This window comes from Bos grunniens, chromosome 22 (genome assembly GCF_055505025.1).
Source record: "Bos grunniens cultivar Pamir isolate PY7600 chromosome 22, Bosgru_T2T1.0, whole genome shotgun sequence".
In the NCBI taxonomy this organism is placed as follows: Eukaryota; Metazoa; Chordata; class Mammalia; order Artiodactyla; family Bovidae; genus Bos; species Bos grunniens.
This window is the reverse complement of record NC_141186.1, coordinates 10,700,804-10,727,330: the sequence shown is the minus strand read 5'-3', so window position 1 is coordinate 10,727,330 and position 26,527 is coordinate 10,700,804. Positions and strand designations below refer to the sequence as shown.

The 26,527-nt window shown below is 43.1% G+C and overlaps 1 protein-coding gene across 50 annotated transcripts in view; it reads right to left on the bottom strand.

Moving 5' to 3' along the window:
• Positions 1-26,527, bottom strand: part of LRRFIP2 (LRR binding FLII interacting protein 2) — a 109,182-nt gene that overhangs the window by 3,587 nt on the left and 79,068 nt on the right. For 27 of the 50 annotated variants that reach the window (XM_086365804.1, XM_086365808.1, XM_086365809.1 and 24 more), the window contains 6 exons: positions 21,831-22,001; positions 13,512-13,604; positions 11,007-11,099; positions 5,914-6,015; positions 5,531-5,663; positions 3,845-3,894 (listed from right to left, as the gene is read on the bottom strand). In XM_086365804.1, coding sequence (XP_086221930.1) covers positions 3,845-3,894; positions 5,531-5,663; positions 5,914-6,015; positions 11,007-11,099; positions 13,512-13,604; positions 21,831-22,001 — 642 coding nt within the window. The remainder of the gene's footprint in view (positions 1-3,844; positions 3,895-5,530; positions 5,664-5,913; positions 6,016-11,006; positions 11,100-13,511; positions 13,605-21,830; positions 22,002-26,527) is intronic. The other 23 variants (XM_086365816.1, XM_086365840.1, XM_086365849.1 and 20 more) reach the window with 2 other exon arrangements.

The window sequence follows — 26,527 nt, the reverse complement described above, 5'->3', positions numbered from 1 at the left end:
AAAAGGTACATTGGTGGTTTCTGGAGAGGGGGAGGAGGTGGGAGAGGAAGGAAGGTTTACAAAGGGACTCAGGGACTTGGGGTTTACGCACGTTTTTACCATGCTGATTGGGGTGACGTTTCACAGGCTGCTGTCCCCCCAAAGTTCGTATATTACAGTCCTAAGCCCAGTGCCTCACAGTGTGATCTTATTTTGGAAACAAAGTCACTGCGGAGGCTCTTAGTTGAGATGAAATGATACTGGAATAGGTGGGCCTTGAGTCTGGTGTGCCTGGGGTCCTTAATCAGAAGAGTGCCGCGCGGACAGAGGGGAGCCGTGTGACAGAGAACGTGGTCAGCAAGCCCAGGGGCCCAGCGGCTGGCCGTCGGGAAGAGGCCTGGGAGGCCCCCGCAGGCCTCAGGAGGGGGCCGCGCTGCTGACACACCACCCTGGGCCCCTCGCCTCCACAGTGGGAGAGCCCTCTGCCCTGCACCACCCACCCTGTGGTGCTCTGTCACTGCGCCCCTGGAAACTAATCTACGGATGTGCATCTGCACATTTTAAGTGTGTGCCCAGGTGGTGCTTGTGTGCCAACACAGGTGACATAAGAGATGTGCTTTCAGTCCTGGGGTCGGGAAGATCCCCTGGAGGAGGGCATCGCAACCCGCCCCAGTGTTCTTGCCTGGAGAATCCCCTGGACAGAGGAGCCTGGCGGGCTCCAGTCCGTGGGGTCACACGGAGTCAGACACGACTAAGCACACACACAACAGCTTATTTTATGTCAATTATAACCTAAGTTTTTTAATTTATAAAATAAAAGATAAACTTGAGGGACTTTGGATTGGGAAAAAAGGTCCAGCTGGAGACAGCAGTCCCATGAATGGAAAAGAAGATTAGATGGACAGAGCTGAGCTGAGGGTGAGGCCTCTAGCCCACCCTGTTTCCTTCCACGCTGCACGGCCGGGACTGGAGCCTCAGGCAGAAGGTGGGAGGCGTGCTCTAGAATCCTGACGAGCCTGAAACACAAGTCCAGCACACCCACGGCGAAGGTGCCCAACCAACCAGCCAGCCACATCAGGCTTCACAGAAACTCGGATGGGCCCCACAACAAGCTGCCCACCAGCTTTTTAGTATTTCACTTTTAAACAGAAAACTAAATAAATCTACATAAAAGAACATCTGGAATGAAACAAACTATGCAGACAGAAAAAATTAAAGGGGAGCAAATCAACCAACCTATCAATATTGTCTGAGATAAGTGAAAATGCATCCTTGAAATGACTTCAGAACTACAACTCCGTAAAAACAAGAAGGCAAAGTTGAGAACATCTTTTAGAAAGCAGAACACATGAGATAAAAGGGATGGAAAACCAGGAGAGAGAGTATCTGGCTTGAGACCTATTCCCCTTCCCCCCCAAGTCAGAAATCAAAGTCGAGCTCCCCAAATGCCTACAACACTTAGCCCCAGAGACGCAGGAAGCAGAGCCCGCCATCCTTGCCCGCATGGGGCCACCTCTGGGGCCAAGCCCAGGCCTCACCACGCCTCCCATGCCCTTCCTCCTCGGGTCAAAGGTGAGGCTGCGTGCTCAGAGCGCCGACCGTCCTTAGCTCCATCCCCAGGGGGCACTGGACCAAGTGTGCCTGCCCCTCCACGGGGAAGGGTGAGCTGGGCACCAGGACTGAACCCATCCTTCCCGACAGCTTTGCCCTTTCAGCCACGACATCACTACCCGCCTCAGGGCAGCCAGGACTAACTCATCTTCCCTGTCGTTCCTCCTTGTGTCCATCTCAGGAAGGCTCACCCTCCCTCCCCTGTGCTCGTCCCCAAAGGACCCTAGATGAGCCCGACTCTGTCTCCACTTCCTAACCTTCCCCAAAACCCCACCCTTGCGCTGCCCCCTCTGGTTACCTTCTGTCATCAGCAGCCCCTCCGTCCCCTCTGCACGTGCCCATCACCCCAGCCTGCTCCCCCGAGGGGCTGCTTCCCCTGCAGCCCGGCAGCCCCTCACCCCTGCTGAGCCCGAGGACGGATCAGGGTCCCCTGCTCTCCTTGCTGTTGCGCACTCGCCTCCCTCTGGCTCCCTGAACTCCTAATGCAGCTCCCAATCACATCTCCTCTTTATAAACACTCACCACCATCACCCCGCACTCTCGTCACCATTGTGGCTCCTAACATACCCGCAAGGTTATTCCTGCCTCAACTGTTGGCAAATTCAAAATCCATCTGAGCAGAGGATCTCTTACAATGAATCCCTCGGTTTTTGGAACAAGGATCTTGCCATCTACCCCACCCCACCCTCAGCTGCTTGCTCCCACTGTCATGTACCAGATCTTTTCACTGCACACCAGCCAGCCCTACCCAGTGCAGCCCCGTGCATCTTCCAACCACTACTCTTGATCTTTCCAGTTCATTCTCTCTGCACCCAACTCCAAAAATCCTTCCACTCCATAGGCACCTACGACCATTGTCTGCATCTTCTCTCCATTGTGCCTTGATGTCTTCCTGGATTTCCCATAAAGCTCCTTACCCAGCTTAATCTCAAGGCTTATCAACACTCTGGCATATGTCTGCTGGAGTCTCACTTGGTGAAATCTAACACTCTGCTCACTCCATGCCTACACCTATGCTGCTAAATGTGCCTGGAGAAACAAGAAATGCTTTCACACAAAATGCCAAACCACATCACTGAACTTTCATAACACCAGGGAGAAAGGAGAGAATGGGCCACACTTCCAGAGGGGAAAAACAGGTCACAGATAAAAATACCAAAAATCAAAATATCCTTGAAATTCTCAATAGCCAAACACAGGAGGCCAGAAAACACTGAAACAATTTCTTTGAAAAACAAGATGAATGCAAATGATTACAACAAAGAAGTCCATACCCACATCAAACTGTTAATTGAATAAAGGGGTAAGGTGACATTTTCATTCCTGTTAAGAAAAATTTATTGCCCCCAAACTGTTCTCCAGAAGCTGCTGGGGGATGTACCCGAGCAAGAGAATGGAGGTGGAGGGAGGGAGGCCTAAGACGCCGCGGAATGGGGTCCAGCCTGGAGCTGTACAGGCAAAGGGAACCTCAGATGATGAGCAGGGTGGTAAGGTCTCTGTCCCCAGGGAGTGAGCCAGCATGTTCAGAAGGGCTGAGCCAGACGCGTCAGGAACCAGAAAATGGAACTGAGGGAACACAGGAGGCGTCGGAAACACCGAGTGTGGGCCGAAACCATTGCTGGAGTCTGCAGCTACGAGAAGCCAGGACACAGGAAACCAAGCACGTGATGAGGCAACCACGGTCCTGATCTGAGGGGAACCACGGAGATGTGAAGGAGATGAACCCCAGAATATGCCCCGCGGTTCCGCTGTGCGCGGTGTTCACAGGCTTCTGATGACACAGACCGATGGGAGTCACAGGAGTCACGCTGTCCCTTTGTGGGGAGGGAGTGGGGACGGGAATGCAGATGTCGGGCAGGGAGAGGGGATGAAGGAAGTGAAGTCCCCACGCTCCACAGAGGGGTGCCACCAGGACCGCCTTAAGCAGAAGAGCCGAGAAGCAGCGTAGGCACGTCACACAGAAGCGCACAGGGCAGTGCGCACCTCCTCAGTCAGCTAAGGGGCCAACATGAGAATCGGGGCAGGGGCCTTCTGCCTTGTTAACAGGCATACAGAGCTGACTCCCTAAGCTGTGTCCCGTAAAGACTAGGAGACAATAGAGGTAAAAATGACTTTTTATCCTTCAACTCTTACTTGAGTAATGATGTCTGAAATAAGCACATGTCTTTCTAGTGCACATTTTAATTTGCTCACATTTTGCCACATGATTTAGTCAGTTACAATTAAGATTACCCTCCCATGAGAATGCCTTTACCTGTGATAGTAGCTCTTCCTTTTCCCCAGCGAGTTTTCGTAGCCTTACGTCTAAAACAAATGAAAAGTTTGTAATGATGTAGTATATAAACAATTTAAAATAATTCTTCAAATTCACAAATAGCAAACATCTGATAAACTATTTACCACTTTGAGTATCAAAAGACATGAGGCTTTAATGATGAAAGGAAAAGTACTAGATGATCCAAGACATATCCCACAGTTGATGTTTATCAGGCACTGAACACGTTTGCCCCAAGAGCGGTGATTGTCCACGTGAAGACAAATGAAGGAACAAAGATCGTCTCCTTGTTTCAAAACTTCGCAAGTTTTACCAGGAGACAATCCCCTGAAAGCCAAGGGTGTCCACACAGGCTTTTAAGACCTTAGAATAAGAAAACAAACTCCGGGAGACAGGACAGGGCTGAGAATGAGCCTGAGAGGGGGTGCTGGAGCCAAGAACGCACAGGAACACAATGCCAGGCACAGGCAAGGCCCACAGAGCCTGTGTGTGTTGGGGGGCGTGGGGCGCGCACTGAGACGTGGGCCGTCAAGGCTCAGCAGAGGCTCCGCAGCAGGACCACGGGGCCGCTCCTAGCCTCAGGGGATGGATGCTCCCTCCCAACATGCAGGAGAACAAGCCCCTGGGCCGACGGGATGCCGACAGAGGACGGGCTCCCCACGGTCAACCAGTCACCGCCAAAGGCTCCAGCCGCCCCACAAGGCAGAGGAAACCCTGCAGCTGCCCGTGGCTGCACTCGCCAGTGCTCCATGCGTGCTCCGCTGTCAGAGGGCTGACGGTTACGCTTCCAGAGTTCCCTCCTTGAGAGCGGGCCTGCCGCTGTCATATACACATTCTTCTAGGAAACTGACATATGCATGAAAATTAAAAAGGAAGAAAGCTCACTTTTCATATAAAAGTGGCTGATGCTACAGTATCCACCTGTGCCATCCTCTAGGACTGGATTCTGAGTGGACACAGCAGATGGGCATTTTCCTGAGGGTAGTGTCATTAGGCTCTCAAAGCATCGAATTCAAGTGGCTTAGCCCTTAAAGCATTACTGACTGGGGGATTTTTGTAGAAACTAACGCTGGTGGCTCGCAATTTGTTATGTAAGTGAATACTGAAACGCCTCTGGTCAATAACATTCAAGTAACAAAAGACCTATTAATAGTTCCTGGTCAAAAAGCTGCTAAGAGGCTCAGAAGCCCTGCTCTGGAATAACAGTCCTCTGATAACTTTTGGTCATCTGTTTGGTGCCTTAAGAAGTGCAGCGGCAAAGAGCTACAGAATCCTGGCGTGAGTCACAGAACAGAAAACCAGATGCTCCCAGAAGAAACTTTGAACACGCTCAGGAAGCCACCGACCAGCCTCTGGCTCCCCGGGACAGATGTGCTGGATTCTCTCTTCCCAGAAAGTAGTGTTTAAATGACAAAGCCACATACACACACCCACATGCTTCCGACTAGGGGCCTTCCCCCCTAACACTCACTGCTTGGCAAGGGCCCAAGTGCTGCTTTCCCAAAGTCAAGGACGTCTTAAGACAGCGTGCCCAAGTGTCTTCCTCTCAAAGGATGTCGAGAAGGCTCAGACCGCCCTGGCTTTTGTTTTCCAACAGAGGATGTGACCAGGTTGATGTCCAGGGGGACAACACGAACCCTAGTCAACACAGCGGCAGTGTCTTACCGAGCGGCCCTTCCCCTGCCGACTCCAAGACCTGGGCGGCTTCCTGAGACACGACGGTGATGGCCCCGACTGCGGGCTCCTGGTGGACGTCGCCATTGGGAGTGCCGTCGGGGATGATGACTAAGCCGTGTTTCTGCAGGGAAGAAGAGACCCAGTGTCACAGCAGAGCCCCCAGGGAGGCAGGAGGCGGCAGCACGGTGGCCCTGTGATGACACACGCCTGCTGCGGGGACCCCTGGTCAGCACCAGCCACACGGGGTCCAGCTCTGCAGACGGACTCGCACCTACCAGCTCTGGGCGGGACAGCCAACGACACTCTGCGTTTAGGAGGCAGAGGGGACAGGGCGGCAGGAGGAGGAGCAAAGCGGCGAGGAGCTCACGTACCTCTCCCACCTCCACCGCTGCCTTCAGCTTGGCCAGCTCCTCCCGGAGCGCGTCCCGCTCGCTCCTGAGGCAGCCCGCGTGCTCTTTCAGTTTCTCAAGGGCCTGGTTTGGATGGGGCAGCAGGAGAAAGGGCACAGAGAGAGAGCAAATGAAAGGGAGCAGAGCAGCGCCTGATTCAACTTCAAAAGATAAAGCGTCAGGGACAAGGAGGCCTTAAGAGCTTTGGACACAAGCAGTTAGATGTGGAGGGGACACAGAGTCCTATGCATCTAGCTTCAGAAGAAAGTTTTGTAGAAAGTGGTTAATCGTGTGTAAATCTGGCAGAGCATGCTTAGCACATCAGGCAAGAAAACAAGCCCTTTTTAGTCAGTGAAAATAAACAGAGAAGGAAAGTGAAGAAGAAATAATACTAAAATAAAGTTTTCCTGACAAATCTCCCAAGTACGCTTTTGTTAGGTAGTCCAAAACCCACATTTCATGTTAAACTGAACTAGTATATTCAAGAATATACTTGATTTTTTAAAAAGTAAAAATGGGTTCTGGAATAACCAGTATATATACAATGTATTTTAATTAAATACTGGCTGCAGTAATTGTTCTCTACATCATATGGTAAAATATTCCTCATATACCACTCAATTAAAAATAGCTTCCCCCCCCCGGCCATTTCTCAAGGATATGTTTTTGTTAATTAAATGCAACTAATGGTTGTTTGCTTTTCTGATATACGTTCAAAATGTGAAAAACTGATGAAATAAACCCAGCCCACTTATGGAAGGTAGCAGAATATGGGTTTGCAAACAGGCTGTTGAGTCCCGGCACCTACTAACTGACCCGTGCCTCAGTTTCCTCACCGGAAAAAAGGATGATGTCAGCACCACCCATGGGCCCAGGCTGAAAGGAGTACTCAGTGGCAGCACCCTGCAGTGCGGAAGATGCAGGAAGGTTCAGGAAAAGCCGGCCTGGGTTCCTCGTGTATTTTCCCTGTTGTTGCCTAAAGCTCACAGCTGTCAGAGCTGAGGACAGTGGAGCAGAAGCAGGAACACGTTTGGTCCACGCTGACGCACTGTTATGTCATAAAACAGCCCAGACTTCAAAAGCCACCCAGGTCAAGCAGTGTGTACAGACATCTAGCAGCTGGGCTATTTGAAAAAGCCTTTGTCTGCACATTCGTTCCCACGTTTAATGTTTCGACCAGCGTTCCCATTCTTGCAAGAAGCTGAACTATAACAGGTAACTCTCCTCTTGGTTTAGAGTCTAGAAGTGGGCCAACTGCTTACTCACTGCTGAAAAGCTGGACAACTTTCTAAATCATTAGAATCCTATTTTCCAACCAGTAAGTAAATAAGGGACGATGGCAACTGCCATTTGTGTAGCTCCAGGTCTTAAAATTGACGGCTCTCATATATTTTTATATTTAATTTTTCCCTTATAGACCCTGTACTTTCCTTATCCCCATTTCACAGATCAGAAAATTGAGGCTCCGACAGGCTATGTTTTTTATCCAAAGTCACAGTACATGGCAAAGCCAGAAAATGAATCCTGTTTTTTGGTTCAAAGCCCTCGCACACTCTATATGTATCATCACCCCATGAAGGCCACAATTATCTTCCCTTACTGTCACCCCGGATGCTACGGGAAAGTAGTTCACAGGACAAGTCCTATTCCTCCTTTGCCCAAACTGCAATGTGACCATCCAGCTTCCTCTTTCAACAATTTACGTTCATACTGTGTGTCGAAAGTCTGCCTGTGAGTTAATAATGTGCATTCCTAACACACAAGGCATTTAGTCTAACACTTCAAGCCAGTATTATCTATCGCTGTTACATTACTAGCAAGTGTAACATTAGGACAGCAGAGCCCAGCACCGCCGCCCCGCCTGCGGCAGCCTCTCCCCTCTGGGCTGCTGTTCTGGTTACAGGTGTCCACGTGCACTGTCGCGCCATGCATCGCCACACACACCGGGGTGGCGGCCACCGTCACAGCATGCTCGGTTAACAACACGAGAAAACCCCTCAGGAACGGACCAATTTGAAACTGGAGTTCTAGCAAATGCTAGTACATGCCATTTGTTCCTTTTCCCAATCTTACAGCAGACTGTATCTTTACTTTTGGACTTTCAAATTTCACCTTCCCATAATTATGGGTGGGAAAAGAAAATACATCCTGCAAATCCTCCCATCTTACCACAGAGTTTGAAGACTACTGAAATACCTTATAACTGGACCAAATGCGTTCACACTGGATCTGAAATCCTCTGTATTACCTGACCATATAATCACTACTCTTGGGCTTGTCTTCCATAATTGTTCCTACAGTAGATTTTTTTAGGGTAAAAAGTACAGCTTGCGGAGCTTTAAATAATTTTTACCCCTGACCTAACCTCAAATTCTAGGGTCAAGAAACCTGAAAGGCTGAACTTTTGGACAATGGGTTATAATTACATAGAGGCACAAATATCTTTAGTGAGAATGGGAGTGAGCCTTGTGCGAGGCTGTAGGGACATACAAGCCCTCACACACACCGATTCGACACACGACCCCTGGGTGCTCAGAACGACTCTGGTGCTAGACGAACGACCGCTAGGGTCAATGGAAGAATTAAAGAAAACTGAACTGAAATTAAAGAAAACTATATGAGAATAAGGGCCATGTTCCTTCATGGAGCTACTAAATTTAAATCTTGATTGTGAAGCTAGAGACGTGATGTATCAGGTAGTCACAGATACTTAAAATGCATCTTTTAAAAGTCAAGGGAGGACCACCTAACACACAGTATGATGGCTACTACTAAAAAAAAAAAGAGTGTTGGCAACAATGGAGAGAAACCGGAACCCCTCTACAGTGCTGCTGGAAAGGCAAAATGGTGCAGCTGCTATGGAATACAGTATGGCTGTTCCTCAAAAAATTAAATTACCATATAATGTAGCAATTCCCCTCCTGGGTATGTACCCAAAAGAAATCACCAGAAGAGATTTGCAAACTCATGTTCACAGCAGCGTTACTCACAGCAGCAAAAAGATGGGAGCAGCCAAGTGTCCATCAGCAAATGAATGAGCACACAAAGGGCACAAACACACACTGGAATATTATCCAGCCTTAAAAGGAAGGACTCTGACACAGGCTATGACATGTCTGAACCCTGAGGACATGATGCTTAGTTGAAACAAGCCAGTCACAAAAAGACAGATACTGTATGATTCTACATATAAGGTACCCAGAATAGTCAAATTCACAGAAACGAAAGTAGAATGGGGGCTCCCAGGGGACGGAGGAGGACGCCCTGAGGAAGAGTTGTTTAATGAAGTTCAGTTTCAGTTCTGCAAGATGCAAAGAGGTTCTGTGGAACCTCCAATGTGAATCGACTTAATACCACCAAACTCTTTACTTAGAAATGATTTAAATGGTCAATTTTATGTTATTTTTTGTATGTTACCACCACCACAACAACAAAACAATTTTTTAAAGCAAAAGACGGACAAATTTTTGATGCATAAAACACCTGGGATGACTCTTAAGGGGAATTATTCTCAGTGAAAAAAATGTAATTTCAAAGGGTTACATACTGTGCTGCTGCTGCTAAGTCACTTCAGTCGTGTCCGACTCTGTGCAACCCCATAGACGGCAGCCCACCAGGCTCCCCCATCCCTGGGATTCTCCAGGCAAGAACACTGGAGTGGGTTGCCATTTCCTTCTCCAATGCATGAAAGTGAAAATTCAAAGTGAAGTCGCTCAGTCGTGTCCGACTCTTCGCGATCCCATGGACTGCAGCCTACCAAGTTCCTCCGTCCATGGGATTTTCCAGGCAAGAGTACTGGAGTGGGGTGCCATTGCTTTATAAAACATTCTTAAGATGACAAATTATAGAAATGGAGAAGAGCAGTTGCCAGCACCTGGGATGGTGATGCTGAGGCAGCAGATATGACTACAAGAGAGCGATAGGAGGGACCTCTTACAGTGATGAAAATGTGCTCCATCTAGATTAGATCAAGATCAATGCCCTGATTGTACTATAGTTTTACAAGATGTTACATTTTGGGGAAACTGGATCAAGGGCACACAAGATCTCGTGAGTCTACAATGATTTCCAACATTTTTTAAAAGTTTGGGCTTCCCAGGCGGTGCTAGTCGTAACAAACCCGCCTGCCAATGCAGGAGATGGAAGAGAGATGGGTTCAGTCCCTGGGTTGGGAAGACCCCTGGTGGAAAGCATGGCAACCCACTCCAGTATTCTTGCCTGGAGAATTCCATGGACAGAGGAGCCTGGCGGGCTACAGTCCATTGGGTCACAAAGAGTCGGACATGACTCAGGGACTGAGCCCCACCATGACCAGCTAATTTCAAGCAGAACAAGACCTTAGGTCCTCAGGCCAAAGGTCTCCTCCTCTCTCTTCCTCCATCTCCCCTGACAAGCTCTCCAGAACAGAGCTCCTATGCCATGAGGAGGTTGCCAGTCAAAAGGCTACCTGGGATGAACTGGCAGGAATGTTTTCAGTCTCCAGAGTACTTGGGATCTACCTAAAGGTCTTAGCAAAAAGGCACTGAGGACTTCTTCCTTATCTGGGCCCCTGCTCTGGGGAGTTACGAGGATACAATTACAGATGACGTCACAGTTTGGCAGCGCCAGCAAAATCTTACATTCCTATCCACTTCCGTAATTAAAATGATTCTAATCTCTTCCTATTTTATTCACCAAAGATTTATGGGATGTTAATAACTTCTCCCCCACCACCCTCTATCCTCTGCTTCTTCTCCAGATTGTTACAATGTAAGAGCATCAAATTACCCACAGAGTTTGAATTAAATGCCTATAGCTGTTTCTGCATAAAAATCCTGGGAAAATAAAGAACAACTTCCTTAGAAAGCTCCTGCTTGTACGTTTTACAAGCACAGAGTCAGCTGGAGAGAGGAGTTCTTTCCAGGCATAGGATCGGGTTTTCCCAGGGAACTTTCTGCCTTCTGCTAATTTATTTCACTCTGTATAAATGCTCAAAGATAATCAAAGGACAGAATTTTAGGAGTCTCTAAATTACATTTACATTGGTCTATTCCTTGTCTATGAGCTTCAGGCCAAAGCCCAGTTTCACTTCATACCCTAATGCTTTTATCTTTCCAAAGCAGTGTCTCCTGGAGTTCGAACACCTCTTTTGTCATGGTGTCTATTTTCTGCTGCATACGCTGCTTCTCCTGCAGAGGAAGAGGGGAAGAGGAAAAATAAAAGAGCAGGAAGAAAAAGAGGATGGGGTGAGAGGGAGGAAAGCAGAAGAGAAATAAAGCTGATAAAGAAACTTAACAAAAGGAGAAAGTCTGTGATGAACAGGGAAAGCAAGAGCTGCTTGTGGGAAGGAAGGATGACACGCAGCGTCTCGGCGCCGTGACTCCCACTGGCCTGGTGCTGGGACAGCCAGAGAGGGGACTGGGAACAGCTGTCCCAGCCACAGCCACGGCAGCCAGCCAGTGGGCTTCTGCACACGCCCAGCTAGCTCCACACGTGTACTCTTCTGCTCATGACTGCCCTTCCTCAAACACGGGACACTTGCACTTCTAGAGAGGGGAAGTCAGACTGCTCATGAGCACGTGACCCTTATCACTGACAATAAGCAGGAGTTTCTGAACTCTATTGTTTTAAGCAGAACTGAAAACAACGAGAGGGACACAGCTCCATCATTCTGAATTTCCTTTAGCAGCAACTATGATAGCAAGAACATCCTAAGTTACAAATGAACAGTCACAGCAGTTTTAGAAATGCTTGGATTTTGGCAATCAGCAATTCTTAACTCTTGGGTAGGCAGTGGTGCACAGTTTATACCCTCTTACATTTAGCAGGTTTTCTTTTCTGCATTACTGGTAAATTATCATCTCCCACTTTCCCTACTCACACATCTCTCATGTACTTTACCGTGTGGTTCTCAATTCTAAAGACCAAAAAGCGTTATTTTGGCATAGCCAAGATTCTTCAGTTATAAGTAAACGTGTATATTAACATCTGGTGGTGGTTTAGTCACTAAATCGTGTCTGACTCTTGGGACTCTACGGACTGTTAGCCCTCCAGGCTCCTCTGTCCATGAGATTTCCCAGGCAAGAATACTGGAGTAGGTTGCCATTTCCTTCTCCAATATTAACATTTGAAGGATGTTAATTCTAAACATAAGAAAATACCCAAAACTAAAGTTTGTATACCCAGCACCTTAGGCTTTTAAGTTAGAGAACATACTGACAAGTTGTAAAAGTCAAGCATTAAAATTCCTCTTAAATGCAATCATCACATTAAAAATTAGAACACTTAATCAGTTCTAATGTATGTTACTGAATTTGAGAAGCAGCTCCCAAAGCAGTTTTATCATTCTTTTGAAACTGTAATGAGGAAAAATATATATTTTAACTAGAAAAAGAAGTAAGTGGCTGGCATACTGACACACAAAAACAAGAAGACAAAAAGGGAGAAGAAGTCATACATTATTTTTAAATGCCAACAAGACACAGAGTTTGGATAATATACTTCTTGCCATATATGGAAAAACTAAGACAACTAACTCCATATGTAACCTGATATTTTCAAAGGCTATCTGTTTGCATTTAGAATTCACAAATTCTACCCGCTTTCAGCAAGCCAAGTTGTTATTCTCAAGAATGACAAAAAAGTAACATAAATCCACAAATAGAATCACTTCTTTTCCTCCATTAAATCATTTTTAAAGTCATCTGCATGGGGGGAGATTAAGTGAGTCAGATCGGTGGGGGAAGAGAAAAAGGAGGGGGAAAAGGCAGGGGGGAGGGGAGTCCTGAGCCACTAGGGACATGGATGAGTTGAGTGTGACACAGGAGAGGCATCTCAGGTCGCTGGAGTGGGCCTCCCTGACATCACCACGGCACCGCTGCTCATCAGCACGAGACGCGCTGGGAAACCACGCTGAGGAAGCAAACAGGAGCCAGTCCCAGCAAACCTAACCCCATATTTATTAAAAAATGGCAACCTCAGAGGAAAACCACATTTAAGGAAAAACAGAGATGCATGCCAGGTAGCAGGCCCAAAAGGATGAGAACTGCTGTCAAAGGTCTCCTGGAGGCCCACGGGGCTCCCCTCCTAGGACCCTGCCGCGGTCCTAGAGCTCCCTGCCGGGGGAACCTGAGCCGCAGTCTCAGCCAAGCTTCGCTTCTGTCTCCCACCAGGTATCCAGACAACTTCTTTTCATTTAGCCATTTCAGAAGTGCACCTACCTGAGTGAAGATCAAACTTCTTCTTCCCCAAGAATCCTGTCCCCAAATACAGCATTCACTACATTCCCAAGGACCATGGTACCCTGTGGTGTCTCCTTTTGCCTACTTCCTAAGGTATCGTTAGGGGAGAATGTGCTTAGGAATAAAAGACAGTAACAAAAGCTTCTGCTATTAAAAAGAAAATACTTAGAGGGCTCACAGTAGTAATTTTTAAGCCTGCTCTCATGTTTCACACTTGTAAGACGTTAGGGTGCAGCCAATGTGAAGAGACAGGACAGGGTTTGTGGCATTTTAACCCCCTTCCCTCCCAACACACGCGCCCTCATTCCGTTCAGTGCATTTTCTCCTCAGAAAAGGTCTTTCCGCAGCTCCCGCACGTACCTCAATGAGCTCGTCTCTTTGTCGGAGGCCTTCTTTAAGCTCGTCCATCTTGTGCTGCAGCACGCTACACATATGTTTCTGCCTTTCCAACTCCTGTTATTGAAGAAGTGATACGGTTAACAGAGATGGTGGCACACGCAGACTGGAGCAGCTACAGTGTAACAACAGAGAGGCTGCGTGTGACCTCAGACACACACCTGCACCGCCACGCACTTAGAAAAATTCTGCATTCTATGGAAAGGCTCAGGAAATTCTCAATTTTCATCTCATATGGTTACATATCTAGAAAACCCAAACTAATCAATGGCAAAATTACTTTGAATAATGAAATGACTTTAGTAAAACAACAGGTTATAAAATTAACATGCAAAATTCAAGAAGTGCCACAGATCAAAATAAGAGAGAATATACAAGAAACATACTATCAAAAAATAAAATACATACATGTAAACTTACAAGATATACCCAAAATATATATGAGGAAAATAATATAAAACATTCCTGGAAGACAGAAAAGTAGGACTGAACCAATGGAAAGGCATACGATGCATCATAAAAATATAGGTTCCCCCTGAAATAACCTATGCATTTAATGCAGTCCAAATAAAAATAACAACAGGTTTTTCTCTCCACAGAGCAACATAAGTTGATTATAAAGTTTATTTGGGAGAAAAACAAGAAAAAATAGCTGGAAAAACACAAAAAGAAAAAGAAAGCTAACCTTACTAGATATTGAAACATTATTATACAGCTTATATAATTAAAACTGTTGTAATGGCTCATGAATACAGACCAATGGACTAGAACAGAAAAATCCAGAAGCAAGCTCAATTACATATTAAACAACAACAAAACAAAAAGCGGTTCAAATCAATGAGAAAAGCTAGGCTTTTAAATTAGCAGTGTTGGCGTAACTGGATACAAACATGGACAAAGAAAATTGGAAGCAAACTTCACAGTATACAGCAGAAGAGATGCACAGAAAGAAAAGGGAGAGAAAAACAGAGACAGAAGAAAGGAAGTTAGAAACAGTCACTAGAGAAAAGATGAGTGTATCGCTATAACCAAGGAGTGGATAAAACATTACTAAAAAATGACTTAAAAGTCCACAAACAAGAAAGGGAACGGGGTAAAAAAATTGGACTACATAAAAATTTAAAACTTTTGGGAAATTCCCTGGAGATCCAATGGTTAGGGTTTCGTGCTTCCACTACAGAGGGCAGTGGTTTGATCCCTGGTTGGGGAACTAAGATTCCACAAGCAGTTGTAGTGGCGCCAAAAAACAAAAAAACAACTTTTGCACGGCAAAGACACTATCAACAAAGAGAAAGACGAGTGACAAATGACCACAGAAACTGTTTTACCAAGTTTTATCAGAGACAGAAAGATACCAACTTTCCATATAAAGAGCTTCGAAAATTAGAAATGAGGAGGGAGAAAACCCCACTATTATTAGAATAGGCTAAAAAAAAAAAAAAAAAAAGGGGACAGTTCACAGAAAAAGAAGTACATTGCTGAGTATGAAAAGATGCCCATACTAAGAGAAATGCAAAATAAAACTGTGTTTCTCACCCAAACACCAGTAAAAGTCCCCAAACTTAACAATATACTCAGGGGAAAGTAGTATGGAGAAGGAAACAGGCCCACTCTTACAGTATGTGGGAATACAAAATTGTACAACCCTGACAAAGGAGAATTCATCATGTCCAGCAGGGTTACCAGGCCTTCTGATCCAGCAAACTCATTTTTCTGACTTGCACAGATACCGGCAAAAATACAAAAAGACCTATGCAGTACATTGGTTTTGCAGGACTATTTTGAAGAGCAAAAGACTGCAAACAACTCAAATGTCCATTAATAGGAAACTGGTGGTACAAACTGTAGTATAGTGATACAAAAAATGAAAGAGGAAGAGCTCTCATCAGGTGAGAGAGTCAAGATACAGGAAAATAGTACAGTATGCTACCATTTCTAAGAAAGGAGAAACACAAATATATTTTATTTTTTGAATGGGGAAAAAGGTCTTCTTAGGATTAAAAAAAAAATGGGAGTATAAACCATTTAATTTAAAAAGTTCCCTTAAGGAAGGAGAAGAGAGGGATAAAAGAGAATGAGACAAAAGACTGACTTCTTTGAATTTTTTTTGTTACTGATTTGACTTCAGATCTGTGTAAATAATTCACAAATTGTATAAAAAATTTCATAGTGGAAGCAAGCCAAGTGTCCATCGACAGATGAAGGACAAACAAAATGTGGTACATAAATACAGTGGAATATTATTCAGGAAGAAAATCTCGTCACATGCTATGAACATGAATGAACCCTGAGGACAGTATGCTAAGTAAAATAAGCCAGTAACAAAAAGACAAATATGATCCCACTTATATGAGGTACCTGGGGGAGTCAACCTCATAGGGACAGAAAGTAGAACTGCTGCCAGGAGCAGGAGGAGGAACTGGGGGGTTGTTTAATGGATACAGAGTTTCAGTTTTACAAGATGAAAAGTTTTCGAGAGCTGTTACACAACAATGTGAATGAACATTAATGAAATGCACACTTTAAAATACTTAGGATGGTAAATTTTGTTATTTTTTTTATCACAATTAAAAGTAAAAATAATTTCATAATAAAAAAGTTGAAAAAGCAATTCCTAAATATTGAAAGGAAATGTAGTGAACCTAGCTATATGTATCCAGTTAGTGGTATAAGCACAGAGAAACTATTTCAAGTAACTTTAAAAACAATGGTTGTACTATACACAGCCTAGCAGTAAAATAACAACCAAACACAAAAAAACAAACACGCTTTTAACTATTTTCAGTAATTATACTGCTGGTGGTAATGCTGGTATTGCTATTCTAGGTACTGTGGGATAAAGCGATGAAAATAGAATATAACAAAATTACTCCCATCCCTAGTGACTCTGAGAACTGGGAAGGGTAGTTTCAGAAGAAGGAGATACGCATATGCAAAACAGAGAGGTCAAGTAAAAATCCTAAATCTGAATAGAAATTAGCACTTATACACATAACATATTTTGACTTTAAAAACAAAAGCATACCCTGTACACACATGGCCCTCATGCAGCACTGAAAAGGCCTGGAGACAGTCACCAACACTGGCATATGCACCGAGCACCCACACTGCTCCAGCGAGAGAGCCAGGGCTCCCCGGGCTCACGGCCGATTCAGGTCTGGAGCAGAAAATGTACCAGACAAGCCCTGAAAACTTGCTTACACTATACAGCAAAGAAGCTATCAGAGCCAATCAGACTCAGGCCGAAATTACTTGGGAATCAACCTGAAGATGTTCACTTTAGACCAAAGTGGGACAACTTGAAAATCAGTAAGAATAAAGCTACAGTGGATGGAAATCATCAAACGAATTCCTCCCTTCATAATGGTTTTTAAAAAATAATTAATAATTGGTCACTGTGAGAGGATGCTAAACAATTTCTTATTTTGAAAACTTGTAAACAAAGGAAAAGAGTCATGCTTTTATCTTGCCTTTCCTCTGTAAACTGTTTCACTGAGTAATAAGGGATGAGGGGCAATTTAAACTAATAAATAAAGCAGAGTCAAGTGAAAAGACAAGTTATGGAATGGGAGGAAATATTTGCCAACCACGTATCTGATAAGGAACTTGGATCTAGAATATACAAACTCTAACGATGCAATAACACAAAAATAATCCAATTTAAAAATGGGCAAAGGATCTGAACAGACATTTCTCCATAGAAGATGTACAAACATTACACATATCAAAATATACTCAAAATCATTAGTCATCAGGGAAATGCATTCCAAAGCCACATCTCCTAGGATGGCGAGGAAGAAACTCAGATAAGAACAAGTGATGGTGAGGACTTGGAGAAATCAGAATCTGCACACACTGCCGGAGGGAATGGAAAATGGCGCTGCAACCTGGAAAAGGGCCTGGTTACTCCTTAAATGTTTGAACACAGAGCTGCCGGATGACCCAGCAATTCCACTTCTAGGTATAATATCTAAAAGAAAGACGAATGTTCCCACAAAAAAACCTGTACACAAATGTTTACAGCAGCATAATTCATCACAGATAAAAAGTGAAAAAAAATGTCCATCAATACACGCATGGATAAACACGGTATGTATCTATACAGTGGAATATTAGGCTATAAATATGAGCGAAGTACAGATGCATGTACCACACAGATGACCTTGAAAATATTAACCAAAGTGAAAGAGGCCAATTATAAAAGATTACATAGTATATGACTCCACTGATATGAAAGGCAACTAACTCTACAGAGACAGAGAGGAGAACCCGCAGTGGTTACTGAGGCTGAGGGGCTGAGAGCGAGAGGACTGCTGAAGGGTAAGGGGCTGCTTGCTCACGTGATGAAACATTCCAAAATTGGTTGTGGTTGCATTTGTCTGTGAAGATGCAAAATAACCCACTGAACTGTATACTTAAGATAGATGAAGTATATGGTATGTGAATTATATCTCAATAAAGCTGTTTTAAAACAATGATGAAAAATAAAACAGTAAAGATAAAAACAGAATGTTATTTTGCCACCCCTAATCAACTAGTAGATATAGACACCCTGTTGCAGTATCACAGAGATGCCCTATACCTGGGCCTCCTGAAGGAAAAGAACCTATGAAGTAGACTGAACCCGCGTGTGATTAAACCTCTAAACCTAACTATTTATAGGAAACACAGAAGAAAAAGGAGCATGGTAGAGAACCATGTTAATGAAACAGCAAAATCCCCAAGACTGTCAGAAACTGTTAAGAACAGCAGTCCAGTTTCTTGAACCCATAAACTACAAGAGAGAAAAAGAGATGAAAGGAGACCTATAAATAAAGATCTGTGAGACGTGACAGCCAACTCCAGTGTGCAACTCACCAAGACTCTAAGTATAAAAAAGAAAAATCATTTATCACGTTCGAAACAACTGAAATTTTAACAATGACAGGATATATATAGTATGAAGGTCTTGCCATTATATTTTTAAAAAGAGAGGACATGTTTAAATTCATATTAAATTCAGGAATATTCTGGCGGTCCAGTGGTTAGGACTTGGTACTTAATACTGCCCAGGATCTGGGTTCAATCCCCGGTCAGGGAACTAGGATCCACAAGCCATACAGTGTGGCCAAAAATAAATAAAATAATAAACTCATATTAAAATATGGGACTTGCTTCAAACAAACTGAGTGGGGGGAGTTGACATGGTAAAACTGGCTATGCACTGATGGCCTGTTTGGGGTCAGTGATGGGGTTCAGGAAAGTTCATGATATGCTTCTCTCTCTCTCTTTTTTTTGGGGGGGGGGTCTGTTTAAAATCTGCAATAGAACATTTTGTTATATCTCAGATAAACTGTAAAAAAAAAAAAGGAAAGGAAAGGAAAGAAAAAAAGAAAAAGAATTCCCTACTATAATGCAGACATTCCTAACCAGACATTCTGTCCCTGAAGTATAGACACAATACGTAAGATGCAGTTACCATAATCCCAGCAGAAAACACGAAAGACATTTTGAAAGGTGGCATGAATATTGCTGTGTAAAGGAAACAGAAACATCTCCTGTATGAGGCAGTATCTGTTTAGGAGAAGAGAGGCTGGGCTGAAGGTGCATCAGAGACAGACATGCCCACAAAGTCTTCTACATCGCCGTATTTGAAGCAGATTCCCAGGGCATTAAAAAAAAACACACAGACTTTTCAAAGTCAAAAACACAAGATTTAGAAACAAAAACAAACTGAAAAAACCCCACAACTCTATGTATACTAAGACATCTCTACATCCTAGAAAATGACAGGAGGGAAAACGAAGTTGGTTAAAACAGCTTATCATAGGGATTTTTTTTTTTAATGCTCAAGGTCATTGGAGTACATAGATAAGAACTCATTTTAGTACTGACCATTCAATACACAGCATGAGCTTTTCTTCTGTTAGAAGCAAGAGCCAGAAGCAGACATGAAAAATGTGTGGCAAGGTAGAAAGAGAGTCCAAGGACTAAGAAAAGTACGATGGCTTGGACTCTCCAAAACTGGCTGATGAGATACAGGAAGAATCAAAGAGGAGCCCATCTACATCACCACATAGTCAATGAGCCGCTGTCATCAATATGAAAACACCCAGAAACCTCTATCACCTTATCTAGATGCAAGTCTTCTTATCCTACTGTTTTTGTTTATAGACATTATTTTTCTGAGGAGTTTAAGGCAAAATCCAGCAGAAACTACAGAGTTCCTAAATACCCCTGAGCCCCCTCCCCACTCCCAGAACAGCCTTTCCCCGCTATCAACATCCTAAACCAGAGGGATATATTTGTTGCCATCAGTGAGCCTACACTGACATGTCACTGTCACTGAAAGCCCATAGCTGACATTAGAGTTCACGCTCAGTGTTGTACATTCTGTGAGTTGTGATACATGTACAACGTATGATATAGAATAGCTGCTGCTGCTAGTCACTTCAGTCGTGTCCAACTGTGTGCGACCCCAGAGATGGCAGCCCACCAGGCTCCCCCACCCCTGGGATTCTCCAGGCAAGAACACTGGAGTGGGCTGCCATTTCCTTCCACTGCTGCCCTAAAAATCTCCTGCACTCTGCCTCTTCAGCCTTCCTTCCCCTAGTTCAGTTCAGTTCAGTCGCTCAGTCGTGTCTGACTCTGCGACCCCATGAATCACAGCACGCCAAGCCTCCCTGTCCATCACGAGCTCCTGGAGTTCACTCAGACTCATGTCCATCGAGTCGGTGATGCCATCCAGCCATCTCATCCTCTGTCGTCCCCTTTTCCTCCTGCCCCCAATCCCTCCCAGCATCAGAGTCTTTTCCAATGAGTCAACTCTTCACATGAGGTGGCCAAAGTACTGGAGTTTCAGCTTTAGCATCATTCCTTCCAAAGAAATCCCAGGGCTGATCTCCTTCAGAATGGACTGGTTGGATCTCCTTGCAGTCCAAGGGACTCTCAAGAGTCTTCTCCAACACCACAGTCCAAAAGCATCAATTCTTCAGCTTTCTTCACAGTCCAACTCTCACATCCATACATGACCACAGGAAAAACCATAGCCTTGACTAGACGGACCTTTGTTGGCAAAGTAACGTCTCTGCTTTTGAATATGCTATCTAGGTTGGTCGTAACTTTCCTTCCAAGGAGTAAGTGTCTTTTAATTTCATGGCTGCAGTCACCTTCCCCTAACCCTGCTGCAAATACATCGTGACACTTTGTAGAAGTGACAAAAACAGACTGGAATGAGCATTTTCAGTCCTCAAGAAATCCCTAGAGAGTCTACAGTAATAATGTGGGTCCCTTAGAGGTTATATTAACACCTTTTCTCCCTTTATTACGTACAAATACAGATTGTTATTGCTTCTAACAATTCACCAAAGCACATTTCCTAAATTCTTTTCTTTTTTTTTTTTAATACAATGTACTGCAACTCATTTCTTCATAGTAATATCCATCTGTCCTCTGCTTGGGCTGATTTCAGCACTTTTTAAAAAATCCAATAAACTTTTAAGGGAATGCAACTTGTTTCCTGCGGCTGTCAAAAGGCAAAACCAGGCCTTGGGCAGTGGCTTTTATTTTCCATCTGTACATTTTAACAATATAGCTTACAAATCGCTAAAGAAAACATCTGCTGATTTCTGATCCACATCTCCACACTGTTGTTTCCAAATAACTGGTTAAAGACTTCTCCCCAATCATTTAGAAAACAGGTTCTCTTGAAAAATGAGAGAAGAAAAGAGAGAAGAGAAGAAAAAAAGAAAAGAGAAAAAAACGAGCCATCTCACTGAAAGCCTTTGGAGCTTTGTGGAGTTCCAGTTATAACAGGAAGAAGTAATTCACTGTAATTGTCAAATTAAGAGACAGAAAATAAAGATAAAATTTGAACTGCATTCTATTTTCAGAAACTAAAGGATGTGATAAGTTCCCCCTTATGAAAATAAACTAAATCTTATAAAAATTAAAAAAGAATATTCCAGGAATGGCAGTCTCGTGTTCTGTCGATCTCCTTGCACCAATCCGTTTTTAGGGAAATACCATTCCCCGGGACCCTGGCCTCTTCCATCAAACCCAGTACTTAAGAAAAAATGTTAATTCTCCTTTATTCTTCATCGATAATACTAACAACCATTCACTGAACACATACTATGTGCCAAGTAAACACTTTATAGGCAGTAATAATCATTAACCCCTCACCACAGAACTATGATGTAGGTATTACTGGCCCCATTTTACAGAAGAAAACAGTACTTTTTAAATAGCAGGTTTTAATTTTCTGACCCCAGAGAAAGGCATGATGTAAAATTAGCAAATTACCTTTGATTTTTCTTCATTTTCTCTATAAAATTCCGCCATCTGTTCCTCCTGCTCTTCAATAACATCCTTTAGGGTATCTACTTGGTATATCAAATTGTTCTTCTCATTGTCTAACTGTGCATTGGAAACCATGGCTTTCTTGTATTTTTCTTCCACTTCAGATAAAGACTCCTAAATGAAAGTCAGAGTCATCAGTCTAATATCTCAAATACACCCATCACCTATAGCCCTGGCACAGACACATGAAGATGCATTTTTGCAAAATACAAGCAGCTCTGGAAACGCTGTTTAGTAACAAGCACATGAAGCAGGAGGACGACAGTAAGCCAAGAGTACCACTGCAAGCACTCCCTGGGCTCTCTGCTACCCAAGGAAACAAAAGCAGCGGTGCAGCCTCTGAAAGACGAAGACATGCAGACAACACGGAGGAGTCACGGGAACAGTCACAAAATGAAGGCTCCTTCATGTTTTCAGAAATGGTACTCCTGCAGTTTCAACAACAAGCTATCTGGTACTCTGAATGCAATGACAGGGAATATAGCCTCTTTTTATACAAGCAAATTTCATACTCCTTTGAATTTCACCATTTCTTGGATCTGTGTTTTCAGTACTTTCCTGTTCTCCATGATATTAATAAATGTATCCACATTTTCTCTGGAAATTATTCAAATATTAGCCATTTAAAATAAGCGACACAAAAACAATTATTTTTTTTAAAAAGAGCTACCAGGGGAATTCCCTGGTGGTCCAGTGGTTAGGACTCCATGCTTTCGCTGCAGGGCCTGGGTTCAATCCCTGGCTGGGGAACTCAGATAACATAAGCTCGGCTGTGAGCCCCCCTCCCCGCCCCCAAAAAAGTGCTACCACTAAATGCCTAAATTTTTATATACTTCAAAGTTTCCTGCCTAAAATAGCTTACAGTCTATTTTTGAATAGCTGCTTCTATTTTGGTAGATTACTATTACCTAGCAACTTTTTAAAGCTAAAAAGAAAAACATTTCACATAGAAAAAGATCATCACTTCTGTATTTTTAAAATGCTGATGCAAATGTTAACAAATAAAAGAGCAATGATATTTGAACTGAGGGTTCTGAGAGTCCAGAATCCTTTACACATCTATGATCAACTGATATTTGACAAGGGTGTCCAGACAACTCAGTGGGAAAAATAGTTTTTTTCATAAATTATGTTGGGGCAACTGAGATCCACATGCAAGCAAATAAAGGTGGACTCCTACTTCACACCATACCCCAAAATTAACTCAAAATGGATCACAGTCCTAAATTAAAAGCCAAAATTATAAAACTCTTTTCCCAAAACACAGAAGTAAATCTTTATGACTCTGGAGTAGGCAGTGGTTTCTCAGACATGAAACCAAAAGAAAAAAACAGACTTTATAAAAATTAAAAACTTTTATGCTACAAACTATATCATCCAGAAAATAAAAAAGACCATGCAAAAAATGGGAGAAAACATTTGTAAATCTTATGTCTGATAAGGTACCTGTATCTAGAATATATAAAGAACACTTAGAAATCAAGAATTAAAAGACAGACAATTCAATTTTAAAATGGGAAAGGATGTGAACAGATATTCCTCCAAAGAGGGTATAAAATGGTAAGAATATAAAAATATTCTTAATATCATTAATTAAAGAAATAAGACCAAAACCATAATGAAATACTACTCCAGACTTAATAGGATGGCTAGTAAACATAATCAAAAAAACAGATAACAAGTGTTGGTGAGGAAATGGAAAAGCCAGAATCCTCATACACTGCTAGTGAGAATGTAAAAGAGTGCAGCTGCTTTGGGCCAACAGTCTGGCAGCAAGTCAAAATGTTAAACATAGAGCTGCCATATGACCCAACACTTGTATTTCTAGGGAATCTGCCCAAGAGAAATGAAAAGATGTATCTATACAAAAAACTGGACACAAATGTTTGCAGCAGCATTATTCATAATAGATCCAAACTATAAACAATTCAGATGCCTATCAACTAATAAATGGATAAACAAAATGTAGTAAATCTATACACTGGAATGTTACCCAGCAATTTTTATATATATACACACATACATACACACACACACAGATGCATGTTATGGCATGGATGAATCTTATGACATGGATGAAAACATTAAGTAAAAAGTCAATCACAAAAGACAACACTGACTAGTGGTCTGGGAGTGAAGGAATGGAGAACAACTGCTGATTAGTATGGGGTTTCTCTCTGGGTAATGAAAATACTGTAAAACTGGTGATGTCTGTGCAACTCTGTGACTATGCAAAAAAAAAAAAAAAAAAAAAACCACTACACTGTACACTTTAAATAGGTAAATTTTATGGCATGTGAATTTTATCTTAATAAAGATACACAAACACATACACTTAACTGTTTGCAAATCAGGAGTATATTAATGTTTTGGGGTTTTTTTCCCAGAAAAAATGAACAAACTTTTAGGCCAACTCCATACAGTACAGAATTTAGAATGATTCTGATCCATCTTAGAGACAACTAGCAAAAATGAAAAAAAAAAGAAAAAGAAAAGTCATCCTCACAACTCAGTCCCACACAAAATGGGGTGTGACTGCATGAACACCAGAATCTGAGGCAGTGTAAGCAGCAGCTGCAAGGATACAACATATAAAGTAAAACTGACATAAAATGTATGGAAGTCACTTTTCTTTAAACAACAGACCACAGAGAACTAGTTTAAGTGTCAAGTAGTTTTAATGGTTTTAATCTAGTTCACACAGTGATACCCATAAGGAATTAGTTTACTTAAATGTATCTAAGGAATTGATTTTCAGTGTAGGTTCTAGACTAGAAGCAACAACATTATCTAGGACCTGGCTAAAAATGCAAATTTTCAATAACCCCATCCTAGACTTTTTGAATGAGAAAATCTGGGAGTAGAATCCAGCAATCTGTGCTATTAATGAGATCCAGGTGATGATGGATGGAAGTTGGAGTGGGAAAACACCCCTCACAGGCAGACGTACTTGAGAATAATGTCATAAGCAATGACCTAGCATTCTTTTTTAACAGGATATAGGTACACCGACAACCACTGTGCTTTGACCACCAACTGGATGATTTCGTAAATGACTTTTTTCTTCTGTTTAAAAGACTCATTTCAAGGATAAACATAATCTGAAGTCAAGTTCAATTATACACTAATTATGAATTAAGAAAAGGGGTCTTATCTATTCAGAGTTTCAAATAAGGTGAATCTGTTTTCTGTATCCTTCAAAGAATGCAATAAACGGTAGGTCAAAAAGAGGAAAATGTTCAAAATAAAATGAAAAACAAGTAAGAATTCCTCTCAATCATTTGCTTTCCTGATACATTATGTTACACTCAATACTTTAAAATGAATGTACTGATTGAAAAGTCCTGGATTTGTTCCCTTGATCTAAGATATTTCCAAGTCATAGCTCCAAAACTTGGAGAGGAGAGCAATAATGCTACGGGAGCACACAGGCACACTAACTGGGGTTCTCCTGATGGTCACCAGTGCCCACACACGGCTGTCCGTGGTGTCCAGGCGCCCCAGGAATGCTCTCCACAGGCCTCCCCCCCTTTCTGGTCCTGAGTCTTAACTGTGTGCCTCTGGGCCACAATCACCCGCATGAAGGTTCTGGCTGGTAGTTGGCCCAAGTCCAGTCATGCCAGGGCAGCTGAGCAAAGCCTTTGCTTGTTAGGTTCATACTGTGCTCCTGGGGCATTGCCCAAGTCACCTTTCTTGAATGCCTTGTTTACACATTTTCAGAGGCCTGGTGTCTATGTTAAATAGGGAACTACCTGTGTTCAGAGAAACTTACAGTAATTCATAATATTAGACCTGGACTTCTTAAGGAAACACAGGGAAGAGCATGATAATCAAGTGCCATTTATAATTAAAAGGTCTGCCACACACCTACATTTCTTTGGAAAACTGGTAGCCATTCTTGCCACCATGTAAAAAGTGAATGTGTTAGTTGCTCAATCATGTCTGACTCTTAGTGACCCCATGGAATATAGCCTCTGTCCATGTAATTCTCCAGGCAAGAAGACTGGGGTGGGTAGCCATTCCCTTCTCCAGGGGATCTTCCCAACCCAGGGACTGAACCTGGGTCTCCTGCATTGCAGGGAGATTCTTTATCGTCTGAGCCACCAGGGAAGATCCCTATTTAAATTTACCTCCAAATTCTTTAAGGCACTGAATGTGTGTAACCCTTTTTGACCTATATGTAAAAACAACACCAAAACACAGTCCTCGTGCTTCAGGGTCTTTCCACCACAGGGGTTATTTACGGTAATGCTCTCTCTCTCAGATGCTTCTTCCTCCTGTTTCTAACACTGACTGCATTTGGTGACAGAAATAGGCAATGCTCTTTTATTTAGCTTGGAAGAATTTTAAGGTTTAATTCTCAATAAAAAAAATATTCTTAGAACATTTCTTAGGTTTTTGCCTAACTCAATTTCGTAAGGCTAAGACACAAGGGATATGTAAGCATTTTACAAGGTTTAAAAACTGAGTCCTGCTATCTTTTGCTGAATATTCCACAAAATACACCACACACGTAAATATCAGCAGAGACTGGAAGTTCGCCTTTCACTGCAGGTTAAGCACATGCTTGAAAGACAAACACTGTTAGTAAAGCCATGTGCAGTGGGGTTAAGAGAACCCGTGAAACCACCGTTACTGAC